The sequence below is a fragment of the Chrysochloris asiatica genome, unplaced genomic scaffold (assembly GCF_000296735.1).
Source record: "Chrysochloris asiatica unplaced genomic scaffold, ChrAsi1.0 scaffold00147, whole genome shotgun sequence".
Classification (NCBI taxonomy): domain Eukaryota; kingdom Metazoa; phylum Chordata; class Mammalia; order Afrosoricida; family Chrysochloridae; genus Chrysochloris; species Chrysochloris asiatica.
The window spans coordinates 6,200,494-6,226,533 of record NW_006408665.1 but is presented as its reverse complement, the minus strand read 5'-3'; the positions used below and the strand labels follow the sequence as shown (position 1 = coordinate 6,226,533).

Here is a 26,040-nt window from a genome sequence, read left to right as displayed (position 1 = left end):
CCAGAACTCAAACCAAGGAAGATAAAGATGTTTGATACCAAGAATAAGTTGCTACAATTTGATGACCTAGACTTTTGCCTATGAATGCAGTAACTCAAAATTCCAACTGGAATGGAAGGATTTATCATATCAAGGAACAACCTTGTTTCCTCAGTGTACTGGGTTGATAGGTACAAGAAATTTAGACATTGACCATCAAAAATGTGGGGGTTATAAAGGTATGAAGTGGTTGGCTTACAAGCTTTCATAAGTGTGCTTAGTAGCAGAATGAGCAGGGGAAAAGAGACAAAGAGAACAGAATAGATACAAAAATAAAATCCTTCAATATGCTGTTTACAAAAGACATATCAAAAAGATGGAGATAGCTTAAATACCCATCACCATAAGAATGGCTAAACATTGTTACCTAGACACAATGGAATACTACAAAACGTTGAAGAATAATGGTGAACTTGTGAAACACCTCACACCATGGTTGAAACTGCTGAGTGAAAATTAGTCAATCACAAAAGGACAAATAATATATGAGATCAATGTTGTAAAACTTTTTTTAAAAAAGGTTTTCTTGATAAAATAAATTATCTATGATGGTTACAGGGGGAGAGAAGAGAAAATTACTCATGGGATAGACGGTAGGCACATGTTCACACTGGTGACAGGGCAAGCAGTATACAACACAAGGGAGGTTAGCAGAGGAAAGATGAAAGTAGCGGGAGACACAGGGAGGAATGCAACAGATAAAATGAATAGAGATAAATGCTGTTAACTGTTGGTACATGGATGGGATTACAACCATGTAACAATGCAAAGTATATGATTTGTTGAATTTAAAACTGATGACCTTGGACTTGCGGTTTGGTGGCAGCAGAGCAGAGTCAGGTATGACAGGGTCCATGGGGGAGAGGCTGAAAATCCAGAGCCCCTCCTCTCATGAAACAGCACCAGAGTTCTGAATATAGCTAAGTGTCAGGGCATCAGTTGCCCACAACCACCAGTGGAAAAATCACAGTATAAAGGAAAATATTGCGATTTAGAAATTTGCCAAGAAATTGGGACTCAATCGGTGGCCATCCTGCCTGGGCGGAGGTCAGAGGGTGGGGCTACAGTCAGACCAGCACTGGGAACCTGTGCTAAAAGCAGCACAGTGACATTTGCAAAAGCAGGCTTGGGGGATTTTACACATTTTTTTTCACTTCTTCCCTATCATGCCTTCTTTGCCTAGCCTGGACTCCTTCAAGTGGGTGGGTGCGCATCTCCAAAAAAAAATGTCCAGCGTTGAGCCCACAGACAGCTTCCCCATGGCACAAAGAGAAAGAGCCCCATTGGTCCAAGGGCAAACTCTTTGGCTGCTGCATTTGACTTCTGCCTGTGGGTCCCAGCCCAAAAGTTAACTTGTACAGGACCTTTTACCCAGCAAGAAAAAAAACAGGTTTGGCCTGACTGACAAGCCATATGAACAATCTGTAAAACTCCAACATAAAAAGATGCAACTATCTCAAGAGATACAGTGTGCACACGCAGATACTTAACTGACCTTCAGAGACAAAAATAGTAAACATTCTTTCTCCCATTAACTTCTCAATGTCTATCTGCACACCTCAACAGTGGTGACTAAAGGAGGAGCCTGAGCAAGTGGACACCCCCACCCACTACTGGAGGCTTCTATGGTGTACACACACTGCCGGTGTAGCAAGGTGCTGGCTAATTTGCCACCGTTTTATTTTTGTTTCAAAGTAGTAGTTTTTGTGTCTGTTTTTATATTGCCTCTGCTTTGGGGCCTTTTGATCACACATTTTTCCTGGAGGTGGGAGCTTTTTCTCCCTATGTTACTCAACAACAGTCAGCAATTGTAGCCATATGGCAAAGCTACAAAAATACCCCATAATGTTCCACCATTGAGACAAGAGCCAATAACAGCTGCTAAGCATTATATGTGAAAAGGGAAGCCGATCTCCTGATCATATCCACCAGGAGATACCCAGTAAGCTTAATAACACAGCAACAAACATCCATTTAAGCATTTAAAATCCACAAAACTACTGGAAATGGCAAACAAAAAACAACAAAAAATATCAAAACACATCCTAAAACAGAAAAGAGTAGCTGAGACAAGTGAGCTTGAGACAGACAAAGGTTTTCTAGAAGAAGAATAGCAGGTTTTAAAATTTGCCTGAGAAGGAATTCAGAAGAATGATATGGAAGCGAATTCAAATTCTCCTAAAAATCGTGGAGGAAAACAAGAAAGAAGTTACGAAAGTACTACAAGAGCAACCAAACAAGATTAATACAGCTTTGCAAACAATCCAAAACCAGCAAAAAGAGGTCCAGATGATTAACCATAAAATATCAGTAATGGACAATACACTGAAAGGGGAAAGGAGCAGAATTGAAGAGATGGAAGCCAGAATTATCGAACTGGAAGACAAATCTCTCAATACTGCTAAGATAGAAGAGAAAGCAGAGAAAAAGGATAAAAAAATCTGAAGAGAGTCTAAGATTCATGTTGGATAACATAAAGAGGAACAACTTAAGAATTATTGGCATTCTGGAAAAGGAAGAATCAGAGAAGTCCACAGAGGAGACAGTGTAAGACCTTCTGGAAGAAACTTTCCCTAACATCTGGAAAGATGAGAAGAACATTCAAGAAGCCAAACATACACCAGGAAAGATAGACACCAAAAGAAAATAAAAAAGGTACATAATAATCAAGCTCTCAAAAATCAAAGACAAGAAGAGAAATCTAAAAGCAGCCAGGGAAAACAGAAATTTTACTTACAAAGGCAAGCAAATCAGATTAAGCTCTAACTATTCTGACTATTCAGCAGAAAGGGAGATCTGGTGGTTACATATCAGACTGCAAACTGCAAGGTCAGCAGTTTGAAACTACCAGCTGCTCCGTAGAAGAAAGATGAGGCTTTCTGCTCCCATAAAGATTTACAGCCTTGGAAACCCTATACAGGGTCACTATTAGTCGGAACCAACTCCACAGTACATCACCACCAACCACCATCACCATTCAACAGAAACCATGCATGCAGGTAAGAAGGCAATGGGGAGACAGATACAAAATACCAAAAGAGAAAAAACTGCCAACCAAGAATCGTCTACCCAGAAAAACTGTCTATCAAATACGATGGTGCAATCCAAGGATATTCAAGGATAAACAGAAGCTAAGAGATTTTGTCAAAGCCAATCCAGCACTTCAAAACATCCTAAAGGGAGTTCTTTGGACTGATAACCAACAAGAACAGACAAGAACCAGAGATTGACAGGCATGGCAAAACCACCTAAAACTCAGACGACAGATAGCAGAGTCCAGAACAGAATAAAATTACAACAACGAATTCAAAGGAGCTGGGAAGTCAACCAAAGATCAAAATAATAACAATTTCAAAGAAGGGAATAGTGTAGGAACAGCGATCCAGGTGGTAAGGAGGTAAGATAGATTACAGGATGCAACAGATTGTCTTAAATGGAGGGAAAACTTAATAAGACTATACAGTAACCCCAAATAAAGTTAATACTTCACAACTTACTATGAAAAGGAACTCCAAGCAGAACAAGCAAACATGAAAACTAAGAAGATCCGACAAGAAATAGCACACACACAAAAAAAACACAAATTCAGCACAAGAAGGCATGCAGAACAAAGGAATGAACAGCAATACCAAAAAATTACATAATGGCAGCAATTACTTCATACCTATCAATAATTACATTGAATGTCAATGGATTGAGCGCACCAGTGAAGAGACAAGAGAGTGGCAGAACAGATAAGAAAACAAGACCCTTCAATATTCTGCCTGCAAGAGACACACCTTACACACAAAGATAAAAACAGACTAAAAGTTTAAGGATGGAAAAACATATACCAAGCTAACTACAAAAATAAACAAGCAGGAGTGGCAATACCAATCTCCGATAAGGTAAATTTTAAGATAAAAACCAGCTAAGAGATAAAGAAGGACACTATCTCATGATCAAAGGATCAATTGAGCAAGATGACATAACCATAATATATATCCACGCTCCCAATGAAAAAGCACCAAGATATATGAAGCAACCCTTACTAGAATTGAAGAAAGAAATACATAAATCCACAATTATAAGTGGGAGATTTTAATATGCCACTTTTGAAAAGGGAAAGAACAACCAGAAAGTAACTCAAAAAGTTACAGAGGAACTAAACACCACAATCTATTTGACCTCATAGATGTGTGCAGAGTATTCAACCCAACAGCACAATATACATTCTTTCCAGTACACATGGAATATTCTCCAGAATTGGCCATGTGTTGGGTCACAAAGCAAGCCTCCATAAATTTACAAACATCAAAATACTACAAAGCATCTTTTCAGACCACAATGATATAAAACTAGAAATCAACAATAAGAAGACCAAGGAAATACATGGAAACTGAACAACACCCTGATGAAAAGCAAGTGGGGAAAGAAGAATTTAATGAGAATTCATAAAATTCCTAGAAACAAACAAGAATGAAAACACAACATACCAAAATCTTTGGGACACGGTGAAAGCAGTGCTGAGAGGACAATTTATTGTGATAAATGCACATATCCAAAAAGAGGAAAAGAACCAAAATTAACACATTAACACAGCATCTCCAATGATTAAAAACAGGCCAACAGAGGGAACCTACAGTCACCAAAAGAAAGGAAATAATAAAGTTAGGAGCAGAAATAAATTAGATGGAAAACAGAAAAACTATAGAAAGAATCAATAAGAAAATAAGCTGGTTCTTTGAAAGGATAAATAAAATTGACAAACCATTGGCAAAATTAACAAAAGAAAAGAAGGAGAAGATACAAATAACTCGCATTAGAAACCACATGGGAGATGTTACAAAGGAATCAAACAAAATCAAAAGGACAATAACAGAATACTACGAAGAGTTGTACTCCAACAAATGCAAAAACTTAGAAGAGATGGATGCATTTTTAGAAAAACACGACCTAATTAAATATACACAGAGTGAAGTAGAAAAAATGAATGGACCCAGAACAAAAGAAGAAATTGATCAGGTCATCAAAAAACTCCCAATTAAAAGAAGTACAGGCCCATGGCTTCACCGGTGAGTTCTACCAAACATTGAGGGAAGAGCTGTCACCAATTCTACTCAAATTATTCCAGAATATAGAAAAGGATGGAAAACTCCCTAATACTTTTTTATGAAGTACTTTTTACAAAAACCAGGGAAGGGGATCACTAAGAAAGAAAATTATTGACCAATATCACTCATGAATATAGATGCAAAAATTCTCAACAAAATCCTAGCCAACAGAATCCAACAGCACATCAAAAAAATAATACATCATGACCAAGTGGGTTTCATAAAAAGGATGTAAGGATGGTTCAACATTAGGAAAACATTCAATGTAATCCACCATATATATAAGAAAAAGGAAAAGAACCACGTGATCGTATTGATTGATGCAGAAAAGACATTTGCAAAATCCAACATACATTTCTGATAAAAACCCTCAACAAAGTAGGAATTGAAGGGAAATTCCTCAACATAATCAAGAGCATATACACAAAATCAACAGCCTGCATCACTCTCAATGGAGAGAAACTGAAAGCTTTCTGTCTGAGAACAGGAACCAGACAAGGATACCCTTTGTCACCACTCCTATTCAATATTGTTTTAGAAGTCTCAGCCGGAGCTATACAGCAAGATAGAGAAATTAAAGGCATCCAAGTTGGCAAAGAGGAAAAAAAAAAACTCTATTTGTACACGATATGAGCCAATACATAAAAAACTCCAAAGACTCAGTAAAAAAGCTACTAGACATCATTGAAAGATTCAGCAAAGTGGCAGGGTATAAAATCAACATACAAAAATCAGATGGATTTCTCTATAGTAACAATGACAGTGATGAAAAGGACATGAGGAAAGCAATACTATTTACAATAGCCACCCAAAGGCTGAAATATTTAGAAATAAACGTAACCAGAGAAACAAAGGACTTATAGAAAGAAAATTACAAAACACTGCTACAGAAAACCAAGAGACTTACAGAAGTGGAAGAAAATACCATGTCCCTGGATAAGAAGACTCAACATTGTGAAAATGTCAATACTGCCCAAAGCAATTTACACATATAATGCAATCCCAATCCAGATTCCAACAACATTCTTCAAAGAGATGGAAAAGACAATTACAAACTTTATATGGAAAGGAAAGAGACCCAGGATAAGCAAAGCACAGTTTAAGAAGAACAAGTTTGGAGGCCTCTCACTCAAATTTACTACATGGCTACAGTTTGTTTGAAAACAAAATACAATACGATGAATGTAAAACTGATATTCTCCCGAGTTGTTGTTGTGATGTGCCATGGAGTCGGTTCTGACTCTTAAAGCGAGCCTGTACAGGGTTTCCAAGGCTGTAAATCTTTACGGGAGCAGAATGCCTCATCTTTCTCCCGTGGAACAGCTGGTATTTCAAACTGCTGACTCTGAGGTTAGCCACGCGATTTATAATCACTGCGCTACCAGAGCTCCTTTTCTCCCATGTAAACCCCCATAATTCACAATAAAAACTTTAAAAAAAACCAAACAAACTGATCATCTGTTCTGAAAACCTTCACTCAATTCATAATAAAAAGTTGAAAAAAAATTTAAATAACTTTTAATTTAGGTACACTTTTTTGTTTATGTAGCAAGTACCCCTAGATCATCTTGGAAGAAATACAGCCAGAATGCTTCATAGAATCCAGGATGGTTCGACTTCGTCTGAGATACTTTGGAGATGTTATCAGGAGGGACCAGTCCCAGGAGAAGAAAAAGAAGAAGACACCAAAAAAGATAAGACTGGCACAATGAGGCTAACAGGAAAGGTCACAATCATTCCAACATGCCCAAGTATAACAACAATTGTGAGGATGGCTCAGGACTGGGCAATATTTCATTCTGTTGTACAGAGTATGAGTCAGAACCAAGTTCATGGCACCAAACAACACCACCACCACCCCTAGATCACACACTAGAAACTGATAACCCTGTTCACCTTGGTGAAGGAACCCTGATTAATAACTGGGAGACAAAGATTACCATATGGTTTTTTGTTGTGTATTTTTGGAGATTCTGTTAGTAAAGTTTGAGTTCTTGTCATTTTATTTTATTTTGCCCTTAGCTATAATAGGTAGCTTACTTGAGCGTATACAATTCTGCATTCAAAATAATTTTTCTTCAGAGCTCTAAAAATATCACCCCTTAAGCCTCTGATTTCTGGTATTACCAAGTGTATATTTAATGTCAATCTGATACTCATTGAATTGTAAATAATCTCTGTTTTATTAAACGTTTAGGATTTTTCTCTTTATCCTTAATTTTCTAGTCTTTTGCTGCAATGTTTCTAAATTTGGGTCTCAACATAACAGAAACCACTGAACCCAATGAAATTTGAATAACTACCTCTTCCAGTTTGGTGGTTAATTTCTTCCAACATGAAGATTTTAAGATAAGCAGCCTTGGTGGTGCAGTGGGTTTGGCAGTTCAAACCCACCAGCCACTCTGTGGGAGAAAAATGAGGCTGCCTGCTCTCGTAAAGATTTGTTTTGTTCTTTCCTATAGGGTCTCTATGAGTTGGAATCCACTTAGTGGCAATGGGTGGGCTATTGCTGATCAACTTTATTATGATACAACAAAAAAAATAATAAAACAGGCTTTCAAACTGGTTCAAACTGGTTTTGCCATGACTGATGAAGCAAAATCAGAACTGACTCAAAGTTTAAAACTTGGGTAAAGCAGAATGATAGCCAGAACCGGATAAATTATAGATTGAAGCCCCAGAATGGAAGACTCAGCAGAGGTATAATGATTCCTTTAGGATTCTCATGCAGGAGAGTGGATCACTACCAGGACTATGGAGATGGTGGTGGTGGTGGTTATGTGCCGTGGAGTTAGTTCCGAGGTTATAAATCTTTATAGAAGCAGAAAGACTCATCTTTCTCCCTTAACTGTTGACCTTAAGGTTACTTGTTGTTATGTGCCGTGGAGTCAGTTCCGACTCATAGCAACCCTTCACAGGGTTCCCGAGGCTATAAATCTTTACAGGAGCAGAATGCCTCATCTTTCTCCCGTGGAACCGCTGGTAGTTTCAAACTGCTGACCTTGAGGCTGGCAGCCCAATTCGTAACCACTACACTACCAGAGCTCCTACTAGTTCAGTTCATAATCCACTACATTACTAGGGTTCCTTGGATTGTGGTGATGGAGTGACACAAATTCAAAGTGGTGTGGTTGGCTGCCTCTTTGAGCTGGGAAGCATAGTCTTCAATTCTGCTAATCAGGAGATGTGGTTGCTATGCAACATGCATGGTGCTAATCAAGAAATGCTGTTGCTATACAACATGCATGGCATGCTGCCTTTATTTTCTAAGAGGGAGATTAAGATTCTGGCAGTGTCTCCATCCACAATTTTCCCTGTTCTGGTTACCATTCCTGGTTTACTCACATTTTACAAATTCAGGTCCATTCCAATTTCATTTTGTCAGCCAACATTGAGAAGGGAAGAACCAAGACAAAGTCCTGACAAAAAAAAGCTCTTAACCAACATTGGCTTTATCATCCAATTTAACCTAAATCATCCAATTAAAAAACACTGAACATACCACCTGGAAAACATGATCACTGAGGTATTCATAATGCCAAAATCCACAGCTGGTAAACACTTTCCTTGTTTGTTCTACGCATTTATACCAGTTGGCCTGCATGCATATCAAAGGTCAGCTATAGTTGTTTGAACACATGTAGGTACAACTTAATTTAACCAAGCATCAAAAGTTAGGTCGGGAAAATATGAGTGCAAAATACAATTTGGGTTCTATGAAAACTTAGGAAAAACTAGAGAAAGTTAGGTTGCTGAAATAACTGCAGTACTTTTATTTAATGAAACTATAAAAGTTGCAAAAAAAAAAAATTTAAATATTGGATTCTGCACATGAATTGCTTTGTGTTTGCTTTTAATTTTTAAACCAAATACAGAAATTTATACTGGTGTTTGGTACATGCTGAGTAAGGCTTAGCCAAGAAAGATAACCTGGATTTCCATTTATTTGGCCCAAACTCAAGAAAAGCTTTTATCTTTATATCTGCATCCTAGCTGATGAATGCTTATTTTGTTGATTTTAATTATAATAAAAAATTTAGGGTGAGTTTTGGTAAATTTTTAAAGTTATGTCCTTAGGTTGATTTTGCTCATTAACTAAGTAGTTTCTATTCCAAATTCCACTAAATATACAGTGTTTAATGATTTTTTCATCACTTCTTCCTCTTCTTACTCTCTAGAACCCACATTGAGGAATTTTGAACCATCTGCATTCATGAGCCATGGCTCACAACCTTTTTTTCATATTTTGTATCTATTTGCATTTTTAGCTCATTCTGGGATAATTTCTGGGTTTAATATTCCAGGCCACAAATTTACCAACTCATCTTCTGAATATTTTTATTCTAATAAGCATATAATTTCTGTTCCATTGAATCTAATCATTCCTGGACAGCAGCTTGTTCCTGCTTTGTTGTTTATAAACGCCTTTTTTTTTCCTTTCTGTGAATGTTACCTGCTATTATAGTTATGATAAAATATTTTTCTATATACTCTCTTTTTTCTTCATGTATTAATTTATCCAAATTTGATGATTCTTAAGTGGTTTTTCTTCTTATGAGTGTTAAACTCTTCAGTAATCTACTTTTGTTTGTTTACTTCCCTACTTATCCGGTTATTGTAACTAGCTTCAGTTTACGCAGCTATATATATAAATAACCTCCTGTTATTTGGTGGGACTTCCTCTTGGGTAAACTGAGCCAATAGATCATCTTTTGGGAGTGGGTACTCTTTCTTCTTCCTGGCTATCACTAACATGCTTAGGATAGTGCTGTATGTACCCACAATGACTTTGCTTAGTGGTGGTGATGGTGTGTTGTGAGTTGGGTCCAAGTAGTGACCTTGTATAGGGTTTCAGAGGTTGTGACTCTTCTTGGAAGCAAAAATCCTCATCATTTTCCTCAAGAGCAGCTGGTGAATTTCAGCTAATGACCTGTGGTCAGCAGCCCAATGCATAACACACTATGCTACCAGGACTCCTTAATTTGTTGGAAATATTCAATTGTTTTCTGCTGCTTGTCATTAAGTAGATAGCAGAAAAAAGGATATGTTTACTCCCCATCCAATAATACTGCTGTCCTAGAGTCCCTTCCTTTATGCTTCTATAAGGTGATCTTCAAAAAACTCACGGAAATCTCAATTAAAAGATCATGGAATTTTCCCATGAATCATATATTCTCTTTCCCTGAGTAGTCAGCAACATTTCTGGCCTAGCTCTCACCATTCCCAGCTGTTTTCTATGTGTTTTCCATAAATCCAATTCAAACTGTGTTCAGTTTTTCAGGAGATGTTCAAAATGTCTAGTATACTGATGTCATTCTCTCACAATACTGAGTATTTTTTCTTTCATTCCTAAGATTTGGTTTGAAAGAAATTAGATGTGTACGCTCCATCTGCAATCTTTTTTTTTTTTTCATTTGGATTTTGGTTCTGCTTCTACCAAGTTCTCCTCTGCATTATCCTTTCCTCACTGCTTCCTTACACAATATCCTACTTTCAAAATGGACTCAAGACAGTGTCTTGTACAAAGTGAATGCTCAAACGTATTTATTAATTGGTCATACTTGCCAAAACAATGTTGTTGTTAGCTGCTGACAAGGTGGACCCAATTCATGTTGAATCCACAAAGGACCAAATTGCTGCCAAGTCCTAAGCCATCTGCATGATTGATCGCAAATGGTACCATTGTGATCCACAGAGTTTTCATTGACTACTTTATGGAAGTATACTGTCAGGCCTGTCTTCCTAGGCCATCTTATTCTGGAAACTCCGTTGTTACTCATTCAACATCATAGCAAAAGACAAGCCTCTACTGAGAGATTAGAGAAGAAGGCTTCATTCACATGAAGTGCATTGGACTAGAATTAAACCTGGGTCTCCAACATGTTAAGGCAAGGATTTGATTCAAATAAGGGGATAAATGATAAACAATGAATTTCTTCATTGATCTAGATATTTTACTAAAAGTTAATCAAAATTATTCAACTCTTGGAATCCCCAGATTGTGCAAACAGTTAATATGCTCAAAATGCTAACCAAATAATTGAGACTTTAGTCCACCAATAATAGGTACATTGGAAGAAAGGTTTAGCAATCTACTTTCAACCAATAGGTACATTGGAAGAAAGGTTTAGCAATCTACTTCCAAAAAATGATTCACTGAAAACTCTATGAACACAGTTCTACTCTAATACTTGTGGTTTCCATGAGTCAAGGTTGACTTATTTAGAATAGTCTTTATAAAGCCCTCATTTAGGTAGATGAAATGATAATCGTTTAGTAGTCAACTCCTTATCATCCTGGACAAACAATATAAGTATGACTGCTAGTCATATCAAGGAGCTGTTGTAGTGTAGTGGTTATGAATTGGGTGGCTAATCTCGTGGTCAACAGTTCGAATCTACCAGATGTTCCATGGGAGAAAGATAAGGCTTTCTGCTCCCGTAAAGATTTATAGCCTCGGAAACCCTGTACAGGGTCGCTATGAGTTGGAACCGACTCCACGGCATATAACAACAAAGTTAGTCATTTCAATATTCCACATGGAGAGAACCACAGTCAAAATGTGCACTGATATATAGTGTACCTAGGCCCTGTACTTTTGTTGTTTTTGATGATGTTGTTACATGCCTTCGAGTCGGTTCTTACTCATAGCAACCCTATGCACAACAGAATGAAAAGCTGCCCAGTTGTGTGACATCCTCACAATTGTTGTTGCCACTGTGCCAATCCATCTGCTTGGAAGTCTTCTTTTTTGCTGTCTTCACTTTACCAAGCATGTTGTCCTTCTCCTGAAAATATGTCCAAAGTATGAGAGACAGAGTCTGGTCATCCTGGCTTCTAAGGAGCACTCTGGCTGTACTTCTCCTAACACAGATGTTTGTTCTTTGGGCAGTCCATGGTAATCTCAATATTCTTTTCCTACACCATAACTCAAATGTATCAATTATTCTTCAGTCTTCTGTAGTCATTGTCCAACTCTCACATGAATATGAGGCAAATGCAAATATTATAAATTGGGTCAGGCGTACCTAAGTACTCACACTGACATCTTTGCTCTTGACCGTTTTAAAAAGGTCTTGTGTAGCGTATTTGCCAAATGCAATACATCTTTGATGTCTTGTCTGATGCTTCCATGAGTATTCATAGTGGGTCCAAGCAACACGAAGTCTTTGCCAACCTCAACCTTTTTCCATTTATCATGATGCTATTCATTGGCCCAATTGTAAGAATTTTGGTTTTCTTTACGTTGAGGTACAATCCATACTGAAGGTTGGGGGTCTTTGATCTTCAAAAGTAAGTATTATAATTCATCTTTGCTTTCAGCAAGCAAATTTGTATCATCTGCATATTGCAGATTGTTAATGAGTCTTTCTCCAATCCTGATGCCATGTTCTTCTTCATATGATCCAGCTTCTGAGATTATTTGATGAAATAAGTATGGTGAAAGAATACAACCATGGTGCACACCTTTCCTAATTAAAAAAACTCAGTGTCCCCTTGTTCTGTGTGAATGACTGCCTCTTGGTCAATATACATAGGTTCCTCATGAGTGTAATGAAGTGTTCTGGAATATCCATTCTTCACAATGTTATCCATCTTGTTATGATTCACACAGCTGAAAGCCTTTGCACAGTCAATAAAGCACAAGTAAACACCTCACTGGTTGTTGTTGATGTTGTTAGGTGTATCGAGTCAGTACCAACTCATAGCAGCAACATTATGCACAACAGAACAAAACAATGACCAGTCCTGAGCCAACCTCACAATTTTTGCTATGCTTGAGCCCATTGCTGCTGCACCTAAGCCAATACATCTTGTTGGAAGTCTTCCTCTTTTGCTTACTGTAGCAAGCATGATGCTATTCTCCAGAACTAGTCCATTCTGATAATGATAATATGTCGTAAGTGTGAGAGACAAAGTCTGGCCATTCTGGAGCATTCTGGCTGTACTTCTTCCAACATAGATTGGTTTGGGTTTTTGGCAGTCCATGGTACTTTTAATATTTTCCACCAACACTGTAACGCAAATGCATCAATTCATCTACAGTCTCCTTTATATGTTGTCCAACTTTCACATGTATATAGATAACTGAAAATACCATGGCTTTTATCAGGAGAATCTTAGTCCTCAAACTGACATCTTTTTTCTTGAACACTTTTAAAAGGTAATTGTGCAAAAGATTTGCTAATGTAATACTACTGCGTATTTCAGGTTGTTAATGACTCTTCCTCCAATCCTGATGCCACATACTTCTTCATATATTTCAGCTGCTTAGATTATTTGTTCAATTAACATGTGCTTATTTCCATGATAATGAAACCTAATACAGGCATAGTTAACTCTAAGATATGACACAGATTGACATAGATTGGCTATATAAGCAGTCAATCAATTGAAAGGATGTTTCCTTAGGGGTATGGCCTGTTCCCAATATAATGGAAATTCAGGAAAGGCTCTCTCTTCCACTGGGGACTTGAGACTCTACAGTTATAAGACATTTCATGGATATTAAACTTCTCTTTACATATATTCATATGTATATGTGTGTATGTGTTTCATTGGTTTTACTTCTTTAGAAGACTTACCTAAGACACTAGACATTGGTAAGCTGAAAATGTCTGGTATTGGCCATTTTCAATCTGACAATCATATGGTTTACTATACCAGGAACAAGAAATTCAAGAGGAACAGCATCGCATTCATCAGCAAAAATAGCATTTCAAGATCTGTCTCAGATTATGTACTCAGCATACAGAATGAATATATATATTTAAAGAACACATAGTTATTCAATCTGTATGCTGAACACACAAAGAGACGGTGTTAAAACAGATCAGGGGAATACTGAGTGGTTTAAAATCAGGAAAGCTGTGCACCAGAATTGTACCTTTTCACCATACTTATTCAATCTGCAAGTTTAGCAAATAATTTGAGAAACTGGATAATATGACAAAGAATGTGGCATCAGGATTGGAAGAAGATTCATTAACAACCTGAAATATGCAGAGGTTACAATCTTGCTTATTAGAAGCTAAGCCGACTTAAAATACTTACTGTTGAAGTTCGAAGACTACAACCTTCAATTATGGATTACATTTCAATATAAAGAAAAAGCAAAGATCCTCACAACTGAGCTAATGAATAACAACACCATGATAAATGGAGAATGAATGAAGTTGGCCAAGACTGAATTTTGCTTGGATCCACAATCAACACTCATGGTACCAGCAGTCAAGAAATCAAAAGATATATTGCATTATATAATTCTGCTGCCCAATACGTCTTTAAAGTGCTAAAGAGCAATGATAACAGTTTGAAGACTAAGCTGAACATGACCCAAGTCATGGTACTTTTAATTGCCTTCTATGTATGTGGAAGATGGACAATGAATAAGGAAGACGGTAGAATTGTTCATTTGAATTGTGGTGTTGGAAAAAAATATCAAAAGTACCAGAAGACTGCCAGAAGAACAAATACATCTGTGTATTGTAGGGTTACTCCTTAGAAGTCAAGATGTCAAGACTTAATCTTTCATACTTTGGACATGTGATTAGGAGAGACCAGTCCCTGTGTAGAAGGACATCATGCTTGGTAAAGTGGAGGGTCAGCCAAGGAAGATATCCAAGGAGATACAATGACACAATGGCAACAAGAAAGGGCTGAAATGGAACAACAGTTGTGAGGATGGCAGTGTTTCATTCTGTTACGTATAGGGCCCCTATGAGTTGCAACTAAAGGGCATCTAACAACGCCAGTTTACTAAGTGACTACCAAGAGTTGAAAAGAAATGAATAAAACAATACCATCATACACTTGAGACACACTTATATGTGCTCATATCTCAACCGATTTTATTTTCCTGTCTACATATTTAGATGACATACTAGACTGGGAGTTCTTGAAACATACCTAGTCTTATTCATGTTTTGTATTCTCTGTATCTACACAATGCCTCTCACTCATGGAGGTTGTTTAATTCATATGGAGACATTTATTTTCTGATGAAGCTTATTGTTTAATATTGGAGACTAACCATGAGAAAACAGGAATAATAAGAATACTCCATAGATCGATTAGTACACATACAAATACAATGTGTACATTTTAGAGAGAGGGAAAATGAGATCCAGAAAGAGTAAGAATTTTGAATAGGCAGCACTTCACCCTGTATTCAAAATATCTATCCCAGCACTCTTCCAGTCACAGTATAATTTAGATTGATTTCTGAAGAACAAATTATCCAACAATGCTAGATAGTTGATTGCCCTTGATCAAGACTTTTAGACCCTTTTCAAATATGTAATAGTTTAAATGGTTTTGATCAATTCAGGCACCAATATACAAAATCAAATACTGAAAATTGTGTAAGAGAAGGCATGTAATAGGTCTACTCTTTTCTGTACAACAAATCAGAAGGAGTTCTGGTGTGGTACTGCAGGACATGAACTAGACTTAAAGGGGGCTTGAACAGTAAGGTTGACAATTCAAACTCACCAGCCACTCCTTGGAAACCCTATACAGGGTCACTGTGACTTAACTCAACGACACTTAACAACCACAAATTATAAAGTCTTTAGCAACTGAGAAAAAAAATATTGTTGCAAACTAAAAGTTTTAAAACTAACTGTTGTATAAAGACAAGATTCCTCACATTGGAATCACAAGTTTACAGACTTCTAGAAATATGGAGAACAGAAGGGTAGCTGGTGAACATCCATAGTCAGACAGAAAAATTTCATACCACAGCAGACAAGGCTTTCGAGGTCTGATCCTTCCTCTACATAAAACCCTGTTCGGTCTTTTTTTCTGTCTAGAGGAAGTCTCCCTATTCTTCTTACTCTTTTAATTCTCCTTGCTTTGGGAACACTTCCCCAACTCCCTTAGAAGGATTTTACCTTAGGCATATGTTTGATTTGAAGCTGGGTGATGCCAGTGGTTCACATGCTTAACTGCTGACTGAAAGGTTGTAGACTTGAGTGCATTGAGAGGTACCTCAAAAGAAAGCCTTGGTAATCTATTTCCAAAAACATCAGCTATTGAAGAAAACCTTATGGAGCACACTTCTGAGATACATGAGGTCACCATAAATTGGAATTGACTCAACAACAGTCTGGTTAAAGTTTGATTCACTGTACTGATGATATGTTATTACTTCATTGCTACTTGCCTCACAACAAGACACAACCCTATTACTGTAAAGTCAGGTGTGACTCATGGTAACCCCATGTTTTGCAGAGTACAATTGCTCCATGAAGTTTTCTTGGATATAATCTTTTCAGAAGCGTATCACCAATGGGTAGGTTCAAGCCACCAACTTTTATGTTAGTTATTGTTATTAGGTACCATAGAGGGCAAGTTCCAACTCATAGAGACCCATCATAATTCAAATACATCGATTCTAATGTCTTCCTTATTCACTGTCCAACTTTCACATGCATACAAGGCAATTGAAAATACCATGACTTGGGTTAGGCGTACCTCAAACTAACATCTCTGTTCTTTAACACTTTAAAGAGGTCTTTTGTAGCAGATTTGCCTAATGCAATATGTCCTTTGATTTCTTGACTGCTGCTTCCATGATTGTTGATTATTGATCCAAACAAAATGAATTCAGTACAAGCTGTTGGCACCACCCAGAGATCTACTTGTGATCGCCCGTCTCCTAATATGCAACCTTTTAAATTACAGGAGAATATTAAAAGTACCATTGAGTGCTAAAAGTATAAACAGATACAGATCTTTTCAGAAGGAGCACAACTAGAATGTTCTGCAGAAACCAGGATGGTTCTCATACTGCCAACATATTATCAGGTGGAACCAGTCCCCAGAGAAGAATATCATGTTTGGTAAAGTGGAGGGTTGAAAAATAAGAGGAAGACCCACAACGAGATGGGTTGGCACAGTGGCAGCAGCAATGGGCTCAGGTGTAGCAATGACTGTGAGGTTGGTGCAGGACAAGGCAGTATTTCGTTCTGCTGTGCATAAGGTTGCTGTGAGTCAGAACTGACTCCGTGACACCTAACAACAACAACAAAATACAGGAAATGTCCTTCTCCCCTTGCACACGTAACAATTACCATGCATTTAACATTACAAAGAATCCTATTTATAGCATCTATTTTTCATTAAATAATCATATTCTTGCATTATATTTATGAACACTGAGCTTTGAGAGGTAAGAAATCGTCCATCACCAAGAATCAAGGAAATGCCAGAGCTCAGATAACAAATTATGCTCTCTCTTTCCCAGTTCACCAACTCATAAGGGAAAAGGATTGGCATTGTAGAAACTGAAGTAAAAACTCACTCTTCTTGGCTACCTGCCTAACTTTTTACTCAAAGTCTGACTGCTATACTGTTTTGCTGGCAACGTCAGTTTTCCTCAATAACAAAGACTTCCCAGTTTAGAACATATACTTATGTGGGGTAATAGGAAAAGTGAGTAAAAGTCCAACATGATAAACAGGGAAGTATGTCAAACTCCAATTCAGACTATGAAAAACCTACTCATAATTCTGCCTTTGCTGCTTTAAATATGGAGAGAAGGCATAGCTCATTTGGAAAATCTGACCAAAAGCCACATTTCAGCACAGTGAAATGCTTTATCCCCTACTGCTCCTTCCACACTAGGAATATTCTATATGCAATTATTTAATCCCCAGCCAAAACCTAGTAGACAATGAAATCCCCACAAAATGTTTCCCCCACAGTATCCAAACATCAGTTCCACAGAAAACAATATTAAATGTGTTACATGTAATTCTATGCCAAATTTTTTTTTTCATGGACAAAAGTTGCCATATTTAAATATTCATTGTTATGAGCATCTGACAAAATAGAGCTCCATCCAACAATTTACACCACTTGACTATGGTACCAAGGAAAGGCATAGGCAAAAATTTCCAGTTTCATTGTGTTTTGAATTTTAAACCTTCTTTTTCCATTTCATGGTGTTGGGTGTCTTTATTGTGCTATTTTCCCCTACTTATTGCTATTGGATTCTTCAAAAATTCTTTGGGATTTTATCAGTGACTCACTATGAACTACAAAATGAAGTCATTAATCATATGTTGTTGCTGCTTTCAATATTTTCTAAATTTTGCCTTAAACCAAAGCACAGGCTGTTCCTAGGTTATAAGCAAGATCTGTTCCTAAGCCTAAGACCAGTGTTTAAGTAAGTTCTTAAGACTTTTAGAATATTTAAGTAAATTAGAACAGGTGCATAATGTTTTGAATTCACTAGACGTTGCCCAGGAGAAAGATGTGGCAGTCTGTGTAAACCTTGAAAACCCTATGGGACAGTTCTACTCTGACCTATAGAGTCATTAAGAGTCAGAATCAACTCCACCGCAATGGATTTAGTTTGGTTACTGCAAAGAAAAAGCTCAAAACATTTCAAGTGTTTTAAAAGCTGCACCTGCCAAAAAATTTGTTCTGAGTCGGTTCAATCATTTCTAACCACTGCCCTTCGGTGGATTCCGGCTCAAAGTGATCCTATAACACAGAGTAGAATTGTCCCCAGAGTTTCCAAGAGTGTAAATCTGTATGAAAGCAGACTACCACATCATTTCCCCCAAGACTGGTGGGTTTGAACAGCTGACCATGCAGCCAAACACTTTAACCCACTGTGCCAGCAGGGCTCCTTAATCATTTCAAAATGAAGTGAATTTATATAACGTTAAAGAGCAAGTACCAGTTGACTGTAAGCCAGACATTGCTAACCTGGGAACTACCTGTAAAGGCCATCTGCTGGGAGGTAACAATTGTTTCAATCTCTTGGTTAAGGCAGAGAGAGAAGAAATTAATACTAATCTTTACTGTTTAAACTGAGCAAATAGCTTTAACTTTCCAGTCGCAATGGGCTTTTTGGCAAGGCTTTCATCCTTGCTACGTTTGCCCACCAACAGATTGAAGTATAAACTATTGCCAGAAGATTTAAAACAGAAAAGATATGTCAAGTGGTAGAATAGTAACTCATTGAATACTGATTGACTTATCATGCGATTCATTAGTCAAGTACCTAGACTTTCAGTTTATTCCTTCTTTACCGATGTTTTTCAAGGAGCTCTGGTAGCGTTGTTGTTTTGTGCTGTGGAGTCGGTTCCGACTCATAGCGACGCTGTGTAGGGTTTCCGAGGCTGTAAATCTTTACGGGAGCAGAACGCCTCATCTTTCTTACGAATCGGGCTGCTAACCCCAAGATCAGCACGAAACTACCAGCTGTTCCTCGGGATAAAGATGAGGCGTTTTGCTCCCGTAAAGATTTACAGCCTCGGAAACCCTGTGCAGGGTCACTATGAGTAACAACAACAACACCCTTGTCTCTCAGAGTACTGGTACGGCGCTGTGGGTTAATGTTCCTGACTGCAAAGCCGTTTGAACTAAAGGTCGGTGGTTCAAGGTCACCAGCCGCTCCTTGGAAGGGTAGCTACGGGTTGGAACCGACTCTACGGCACTTAACAACAACACAACCCTTGTCTCTCACTGCAGCTTAATAAGCAGTTGTCCAGGACAGTTGCGGATGTGTTTAAATTCTGGAGAGCTCTCAGAATGTAGTCCCCTGGATAAGTGCTCTTACAACTTTGAGGTTGGACATTTGGAAAGTTAAAAAATAATAGATGAGGAACTGGGGGTGGAGGACAAACATGGAGGAGATTCAGCAATGATCAGATTGTCTTGTTTTTCAGTCTAGCAAAAGACCTCCTGTGGTGTGCTTATTTTGGGAAACCCTGGAGAACAAAAAGAAGTAGATGCAGTGGGAAGAAATTACAAAGAGGCAGAGTTTCAAATGCATACCTAGAAGGGAAAAAACATGTATCCATTCTATTAGCCTTTCCATTGACTGACTTTAACTACCCTGGAGCTGTTCCATCCTAGGCGAGTACTGTAGACTTCTGGGTGGTACAGACTAGAACAAAGTTCCGCGGGAGCACGTGGAAACTGGAGGAGGTGCATGCAAATCAGCTTGATCAACGCGGGGGAACCCTATGAGTGGCAGAGGGAGGTTGAGAGCTGTGAAGAAAGATGCTTACCAGGCCACCTCCACAAGTGCTGACAGAGGCCAGCGAGCCGGGGTGCTGCAGCACCACTCCGGTATAGAAGCAGGAGGAGTTCTGCGGCGAGGGAGGGCGTGGGGTTGAAGCTGCTCCCGTGGGGCTTGGGCTGGGGCCCGGACTCGGCCACTGTTCCACCGCGAAGCGCGGCGCCAAGAAGCGGCCGTCTCTCCGCAGCAGCAGGTACAAGTCCCGGGAGAAGGCCGGAATCCTCAGCAGGACCTCGTCACTGTCAGGCTCAGCATCCTGGGCCGGGGACAGGGATGGAGGCGGCTGTGGAAGCGGTGGCGACTGCCACGAGGCCAGGGCGCCCAAGGAGAGAGCGGCAGCCCCGCTAGATCCACGAGGCAGCTCCTGCGACTCGAGATCTTCGTCCTCCTCACCTTCCGGCGGCGGCGGCGTGGACTGGGGCTCTGGCTGGCCCTTCAAGGGTTCCTCAGGCTGTGCCTGGGCCACTGAGCGCACCTCGCGAGAGCTGCCGGCCGCCTGCACCCGGGCGCCCCCGCCACCCCCAAGGCCTCGCACCCAGCTGGTGTCCGTGCTGCCCCCGCTGCCTCCCACCGTTTCCATTGGTTCCCGGCGCCAGAGTGCAGGAAACACGACTTCCCACTCTTCGCTGTCGGTGGCGAACTGCAACCCTGCGGGCGGGGCAAGCAGAAAAGTGCGGGTCTTGAAGGGCCACAGTTCCAGTAGCAAAAGCATTCCCAAGCACACATTCCGTCTAAATACAAGGCATATGCGTTACTGCAAAGGGACCACCCGTATACCTTCTGAAACTCCTGCAACACGAGGGTCTGTGATAAGATTAATAATAAAAGTACGATTATATGGGGGGTGGGCGGGAGCACAGCAAACTTTTGTGACAGCACCTAATTACTGGTGCAAAGGAAAACTGGAGCAATTACTCTAGCACAATGAAGTGTTTTTCTTAAAGCAAATCATCGGTACGTTTCTTCAATTTTCCTCCAGGTGTTAAAAATGTACCTGCAAAGGTTACTACTCTTCAATGGGGAAAATCGATTCATTTTACACATGGCAAAAACAAGACCGGGAGACGTGTGTTTCGCTCACGAGTCTTACTCCCTCAAACACACCATCAAGCTCATTTGTATTGCTACCCACTGAGCCCCGCGCAAGGGCTACACTATCTCTGCCTTTAATGCTTTCTCCGACTCCGCTCGGGAAGTTAGGATACGAACCGAAAAGTTTACGGTAGAACTTACCTGAAACGAACCCATTCGACAAGAAGCCCAGCTGGTAGAAGAGGCAGCAGCAGCAGATGTGGGTCAGGCGCATCTCACGGCTCTTCCCCATGCTGCGCTCCGGCGACCGCGGTTTCTCGCCCTGTGCGCGCCTCCTAAGCGACCGACCGTGGGCGCTGCCGCCTCCCCGGAGCGCAAGAAGGCCGGGCGGCGAGTTTGCCCAGGCCCTTTGTCTGCCGCGGGAGGGGGGGGTGGGAGGGTGGTGTGAGACTCCCTCACGATGAGGCTGCCAGAGCACTGACGGGGGTAGGCTGGGGGAAAGGAGCGGGAGGAGGCAGAGCCGGGACCCGGCTGTGCTCGGGGGGGTTCCCTGGTGAATTAGGTGATGCGCTATTTTCTGTGTTGTGGAGGTTGCAGGAATTTCGGGAGCCGGGACTGACGAGAGCCGGAGCCCCAAAGGACAGACCTACAGTCAGAGAACAGCGGGAAGCGCCTCAGGACCGGAGGAGAACTGTCCGGCTGGGACAGAAGCTCGGTGGTGTAGGAGCTCGGCCGGCCGTCCGCACCCGCGCGTAGCAGGCGGAGGCTGGTGCTGCAGTCTCAGCAACTGGGGGTGCAAAGGCTCCGCACACTCATCAGTTTCTCAGTGCTAAAGGCTCTTACCGCAGCAACGCGGGAGGGAATTGGCGAGCGTGTGGGGGTCGAGGGGAAGTAGGCACTCTTGAGGTGGGATGTGGAGGAGAAGGGAATCAATCAGAACCGACGACGAGAAAAAGTGGTGCCCACCAGCCATGACGTTGCGGGACAAAGGTCCCAGAACACCGCACACGTGCTCACACTCGGGGTTGGGGAGGTGGGGACCCAAATTCCCTCACCTGACTCCTGATTGGCCACTTTAGGAGACCTGATTTGCATTGCTTCCCCCGCACCACCAGCGGAGGTGCGTGCAGGTAGAAGTGCCTCCCTTTCCCCACCCCACCTCTTTCCTCCGACTCCTCCTTTTGTCCACTTCTCCTCCTCCCGCGCTCTCTGCAAAGCAAAACCTAATGCTGACTAGAGCACAAAGCTGCGTCTCATTTACCAGTCTTTGATTTTCCTTCCCATTTTTCTCTCTCAGTGTTTTCTAAACCCGGAGATAATGTAATTCGTCATGGAGTGTTCTTCAAAGGTTCCCAGGACAGTAGACACTCTGACATCTCAAAGCTACTTATCCCACTTTACCTTTCTGGCTCCCAATCCATCTGTGCTCTCTCTCTCTCACACACACACAGAACTGCTCATGTAGTGACGTGAGGAAAAACTTTATTAAATGTTTTATTATAAAAACTCCGACAAGATAAAATTGTTTCTTTCATTCTTTTTTGGTATTTCTGTCTTTATTGCGTAATCTGTTGTTGTTGTGAAGTGTCACTGAGTCGGTTCTGACCCATAACGACTCTGTATAGGGTTTCCGAGGAGCGGCTGATGAGTTTGAATCACCGAACTTGCAGTTCAAACGGCTTTGCAGTCTGGCGCATTAACCCACAGCGCCACACCAGGACTCCTATTGGGTAATGAAGCCCCCAAATATTCTTGCTTCATTTGTTTTGCAGCTCTTTGCACAAACCACAAGGTCGGCAGTTCAAACCCACCAGCTGCTCCTGGGAAATCCTATACAGGGTTGCTATAAATTGGAACCCACCCACTCAGCAGCACTTAACAACAACTTCATATCACTTACTCCCGTTCCACCCTCTCCCTCCTCCACATCAAACCATTCCTGTAGGACTCAAAAAGAATGATCCATCTAACATGCTTTGCACCTCTGGACTAGGCCAGACACTTAGAGATAGGAGTTAATGCAAATCAGTTCTTTTTTTTTCTTTCTTTCTTTCTAGCACTGAGGTTTGTTCCCCACATGCTTTGTTGTTTTACCTTCTGTAGCTCATGTCAAAGGTGACTACTATGCCTTTAAAGGAGGAAGGCGATCTTATTTCAAAGAAAGTCATTGTTTGACTAAGCTGGGTCCTAGAATACTTTCTTTGAGTAGTCCAGAATTTAAAAACAAACACAAAGGCACTCTAGATGTGCTTGTCTATAGTGTTATCTCTAAATAGTGTCTTGTAAAATCTCCAAAGCTGGAGTAATTGGGTATCTGGGTTTGCTGATACTCAAAAAATATCTGGATTGCTTAGGAACCCACATACTTCATTCTGTGCAATTTACATACACCAATTTAAAACTAGGCAAAAAAAAAAAAAAAAAATTAAGGATGTCTATTTTTAAGTACAAGTTATTAAGTTTAAAGGCTAGACTCAATGAAACCACTCCAGTAGGCTATGAGTCTTAACATATTTCTCATAGGTATCTAACAAGAGAGAAGAAAGCAAAACTGTAGAATGGAATGTATATTAAATTGCATATATTTATTAAAACACATTTGTGATTCCCTAAAATTAAATAGAGCACTGCTGTGGTGCTGTAGGATAAGCACTAGACTGTTAGCCACGAAGTCAGAAGTTCAAACCTACCAGCTGTTCTAGGGCACCCCACACATGGTCTCTATGAGTCAAAACAGACCCCACAGCAGGTAACAACAATGACAATAACAAAATTAAATAAGTTGTGTGATTAAGTTAAAAATACTCAAAGGCATAGGTTATCTAGTTAAATTCCCACATAGTTTTTTATTTTGTTCAACCTAATCTCTGGAGTCCTGGTGTAGCACTGTGGGTTAATGTGCTAGACTGTAAAGTCAGTTTGAACCACAAGGGCAGAGCTTCAAGCTCACCAGCCACTACTTGGAAACCCTATACGGGGTCTCTGAGTTGGAAACTAGTTGACAGCATATAACAACAACAACAACAGCATGCCTAATCATCACCAATTCTCGTGGTGGTTGTAGTGTGCTGTGGAGTCAGTTCTGACTTATAGCAACCCTGTATAGATAGGGTTTCTGAGAGAAAGGCTGTAAATCTTTACAGAAGCAGAAAGCCTCATCTTTCTCCCTCAGAACTGCTGACAATGAGATTAGCAGCCCGACTCATAACCACAGCACTGCCAGAACTCCTAATCCTCGTGGTAGAGGTAAATATTAATTGTTACAGGAAATGCTGTTTTATTTATTGGTGTATTTTCAAAAGCTCTTGTAAAGTATTTAGGTAGGAATGAATTGCATACTTTTGATTTCTTCTATGAAATTATGTTTTTGAATGGTAGGAATGATTTCTTTTACATATCTTTGTTTTATTTTTTGTTTAAATCATCAGTGATCTAAACTGAGTAGAAATAATAAATCTCAGGCAATTCTTCAAGATGCTTTGGAAGGTGATGGAGATTGATTTTTCTTTTTATGAAGTTTTATTCTAGTTTAAATTCCTTGATGTATAGCTATAACACTAGCTTGGTTGGTGATCAGCCACCATCACCAATATTTGCAAGCACAAAAGAGAAATTATGTGTGAGAAAGTTCTGTAACCTAACTAGAAAACACTTCAATATAGAAATAATAGCATTAAGTAAGTTGTGTTTTTATACATATGTACGTGGGGGCATCAAAAAGTTCATGGAAAATGGAATTAAAAGATAATGGAATTTTTCCATAAGGTTTTGGAAGCCCCCTCGTATATGAAACAGATGAAGCTTTCTGCTCCCATAAAGATTCACAGCCTCAGAAACCCTATACAGGGTGGTTATAAGACGAACCTACTTGATGCCAATGAACAACATCCGTGAAAGAGAAAACTAGCCTGATTTGGTAGTGAATAAATTGTGTGTGGTAAAAAAGAGGAGAAAATGCAGGAGTGTGGCATGTGTGTACTTTGCCAACCTTAGAGGAAAGAAAAGAGCAGCTGGGAAAAATATGTTGGTTAAGACAGGTCACTACATATGTCACCATATGGTAGCAAGCATCAACTAAGTCCTGATTTTGTGTTCGCAGAGCAAGAATGGGGAGATGGGAGAGGGTAAGTGACAAAGCATCAGAGTAAGTGGAACCAACTGTTTTTCATAAACTAGGTACTCTCACATGTTGCATTTTATAACCAAGATTCTCCATATAGAAAGTTGACTTTGATACCTTCTGTCCTTCATTCATTGGCATGAAGTCTGTCATAGTCTAAAACTCTAAAATCCTGAACATTTTTATCCCTCTAAACCTTAATAGGAGAGCATGGATCTCTCCTATTAAGGACATATGCACTGGACTGTGAACCACAAGGTTGGTGGTTCGAACCCACCATCTACTTAGTGGGATAAAGATGAGGCTTTCTGCTTCAGCAAAGATTTACAGCCTTGGAAACCCTATGTTGTTGTTGTTAAGTGCCATTGACTTGGTTTGATGCATAGTGACCCTTTCTAGGATTTCTGAGGAACAGCTAGTGTGTTTGAACTGATGACCTTGGGTGCTGGTGTCAGCATACGCAGACCCTGGGTTGAACAGTAGCCCTGTGACATGGACGAAAATCCAACCCCGTGGCCCTCCTCAGGATAGTGAGCAATGGACCCTGAGGGCCAAGGAAGTGACCTCCTGATGTCCCGGGTTCATTGGTTTTTGCGAACTCACTGGTTGGCTACCTCTGTATAATTTTCTTTGGTCCTAATATTGTTCATTCTATGCTTCTAACTCCAGTAATTGTAGCTTCTGAGAAAATGGTTTCTTTTACAATGCCTCTC

The 26,040-nt window shown here is 40.0% G+C and overlaps 1 protein-coding gene across 1 annotated transcript in view; it reads right to left on the bottom strand.

Moving 5' to 3' along the window:
* The window catches only part of ADAMTS19 (ADAM metallopeptidase with thrombospondin type 1 motif, 19), a 394,617-nt gene extending 373,136 nt beyond the window's left edge, over positions 1–21,481 (bottom strand). Inside the window, exons 1-2 of the mRNA XM_006870690.1 lie at positions 21,409–21,481; positions 20,165–20,823 (exon numbers count right to left, since the gene is read on the bottom strand). Of these exons, the coding sequence (XP_006870752.1) occupies positions 20,165–20,823; positions 21,409–21,481 (732 nt within the window). The remainder of the gene's footprint in view (positions 1–20,164; positions 20,824–21,408) is intronic.
* Between the last annotated feature and the right edge of the window lie 4,559 nt (positions 21,482–26,040).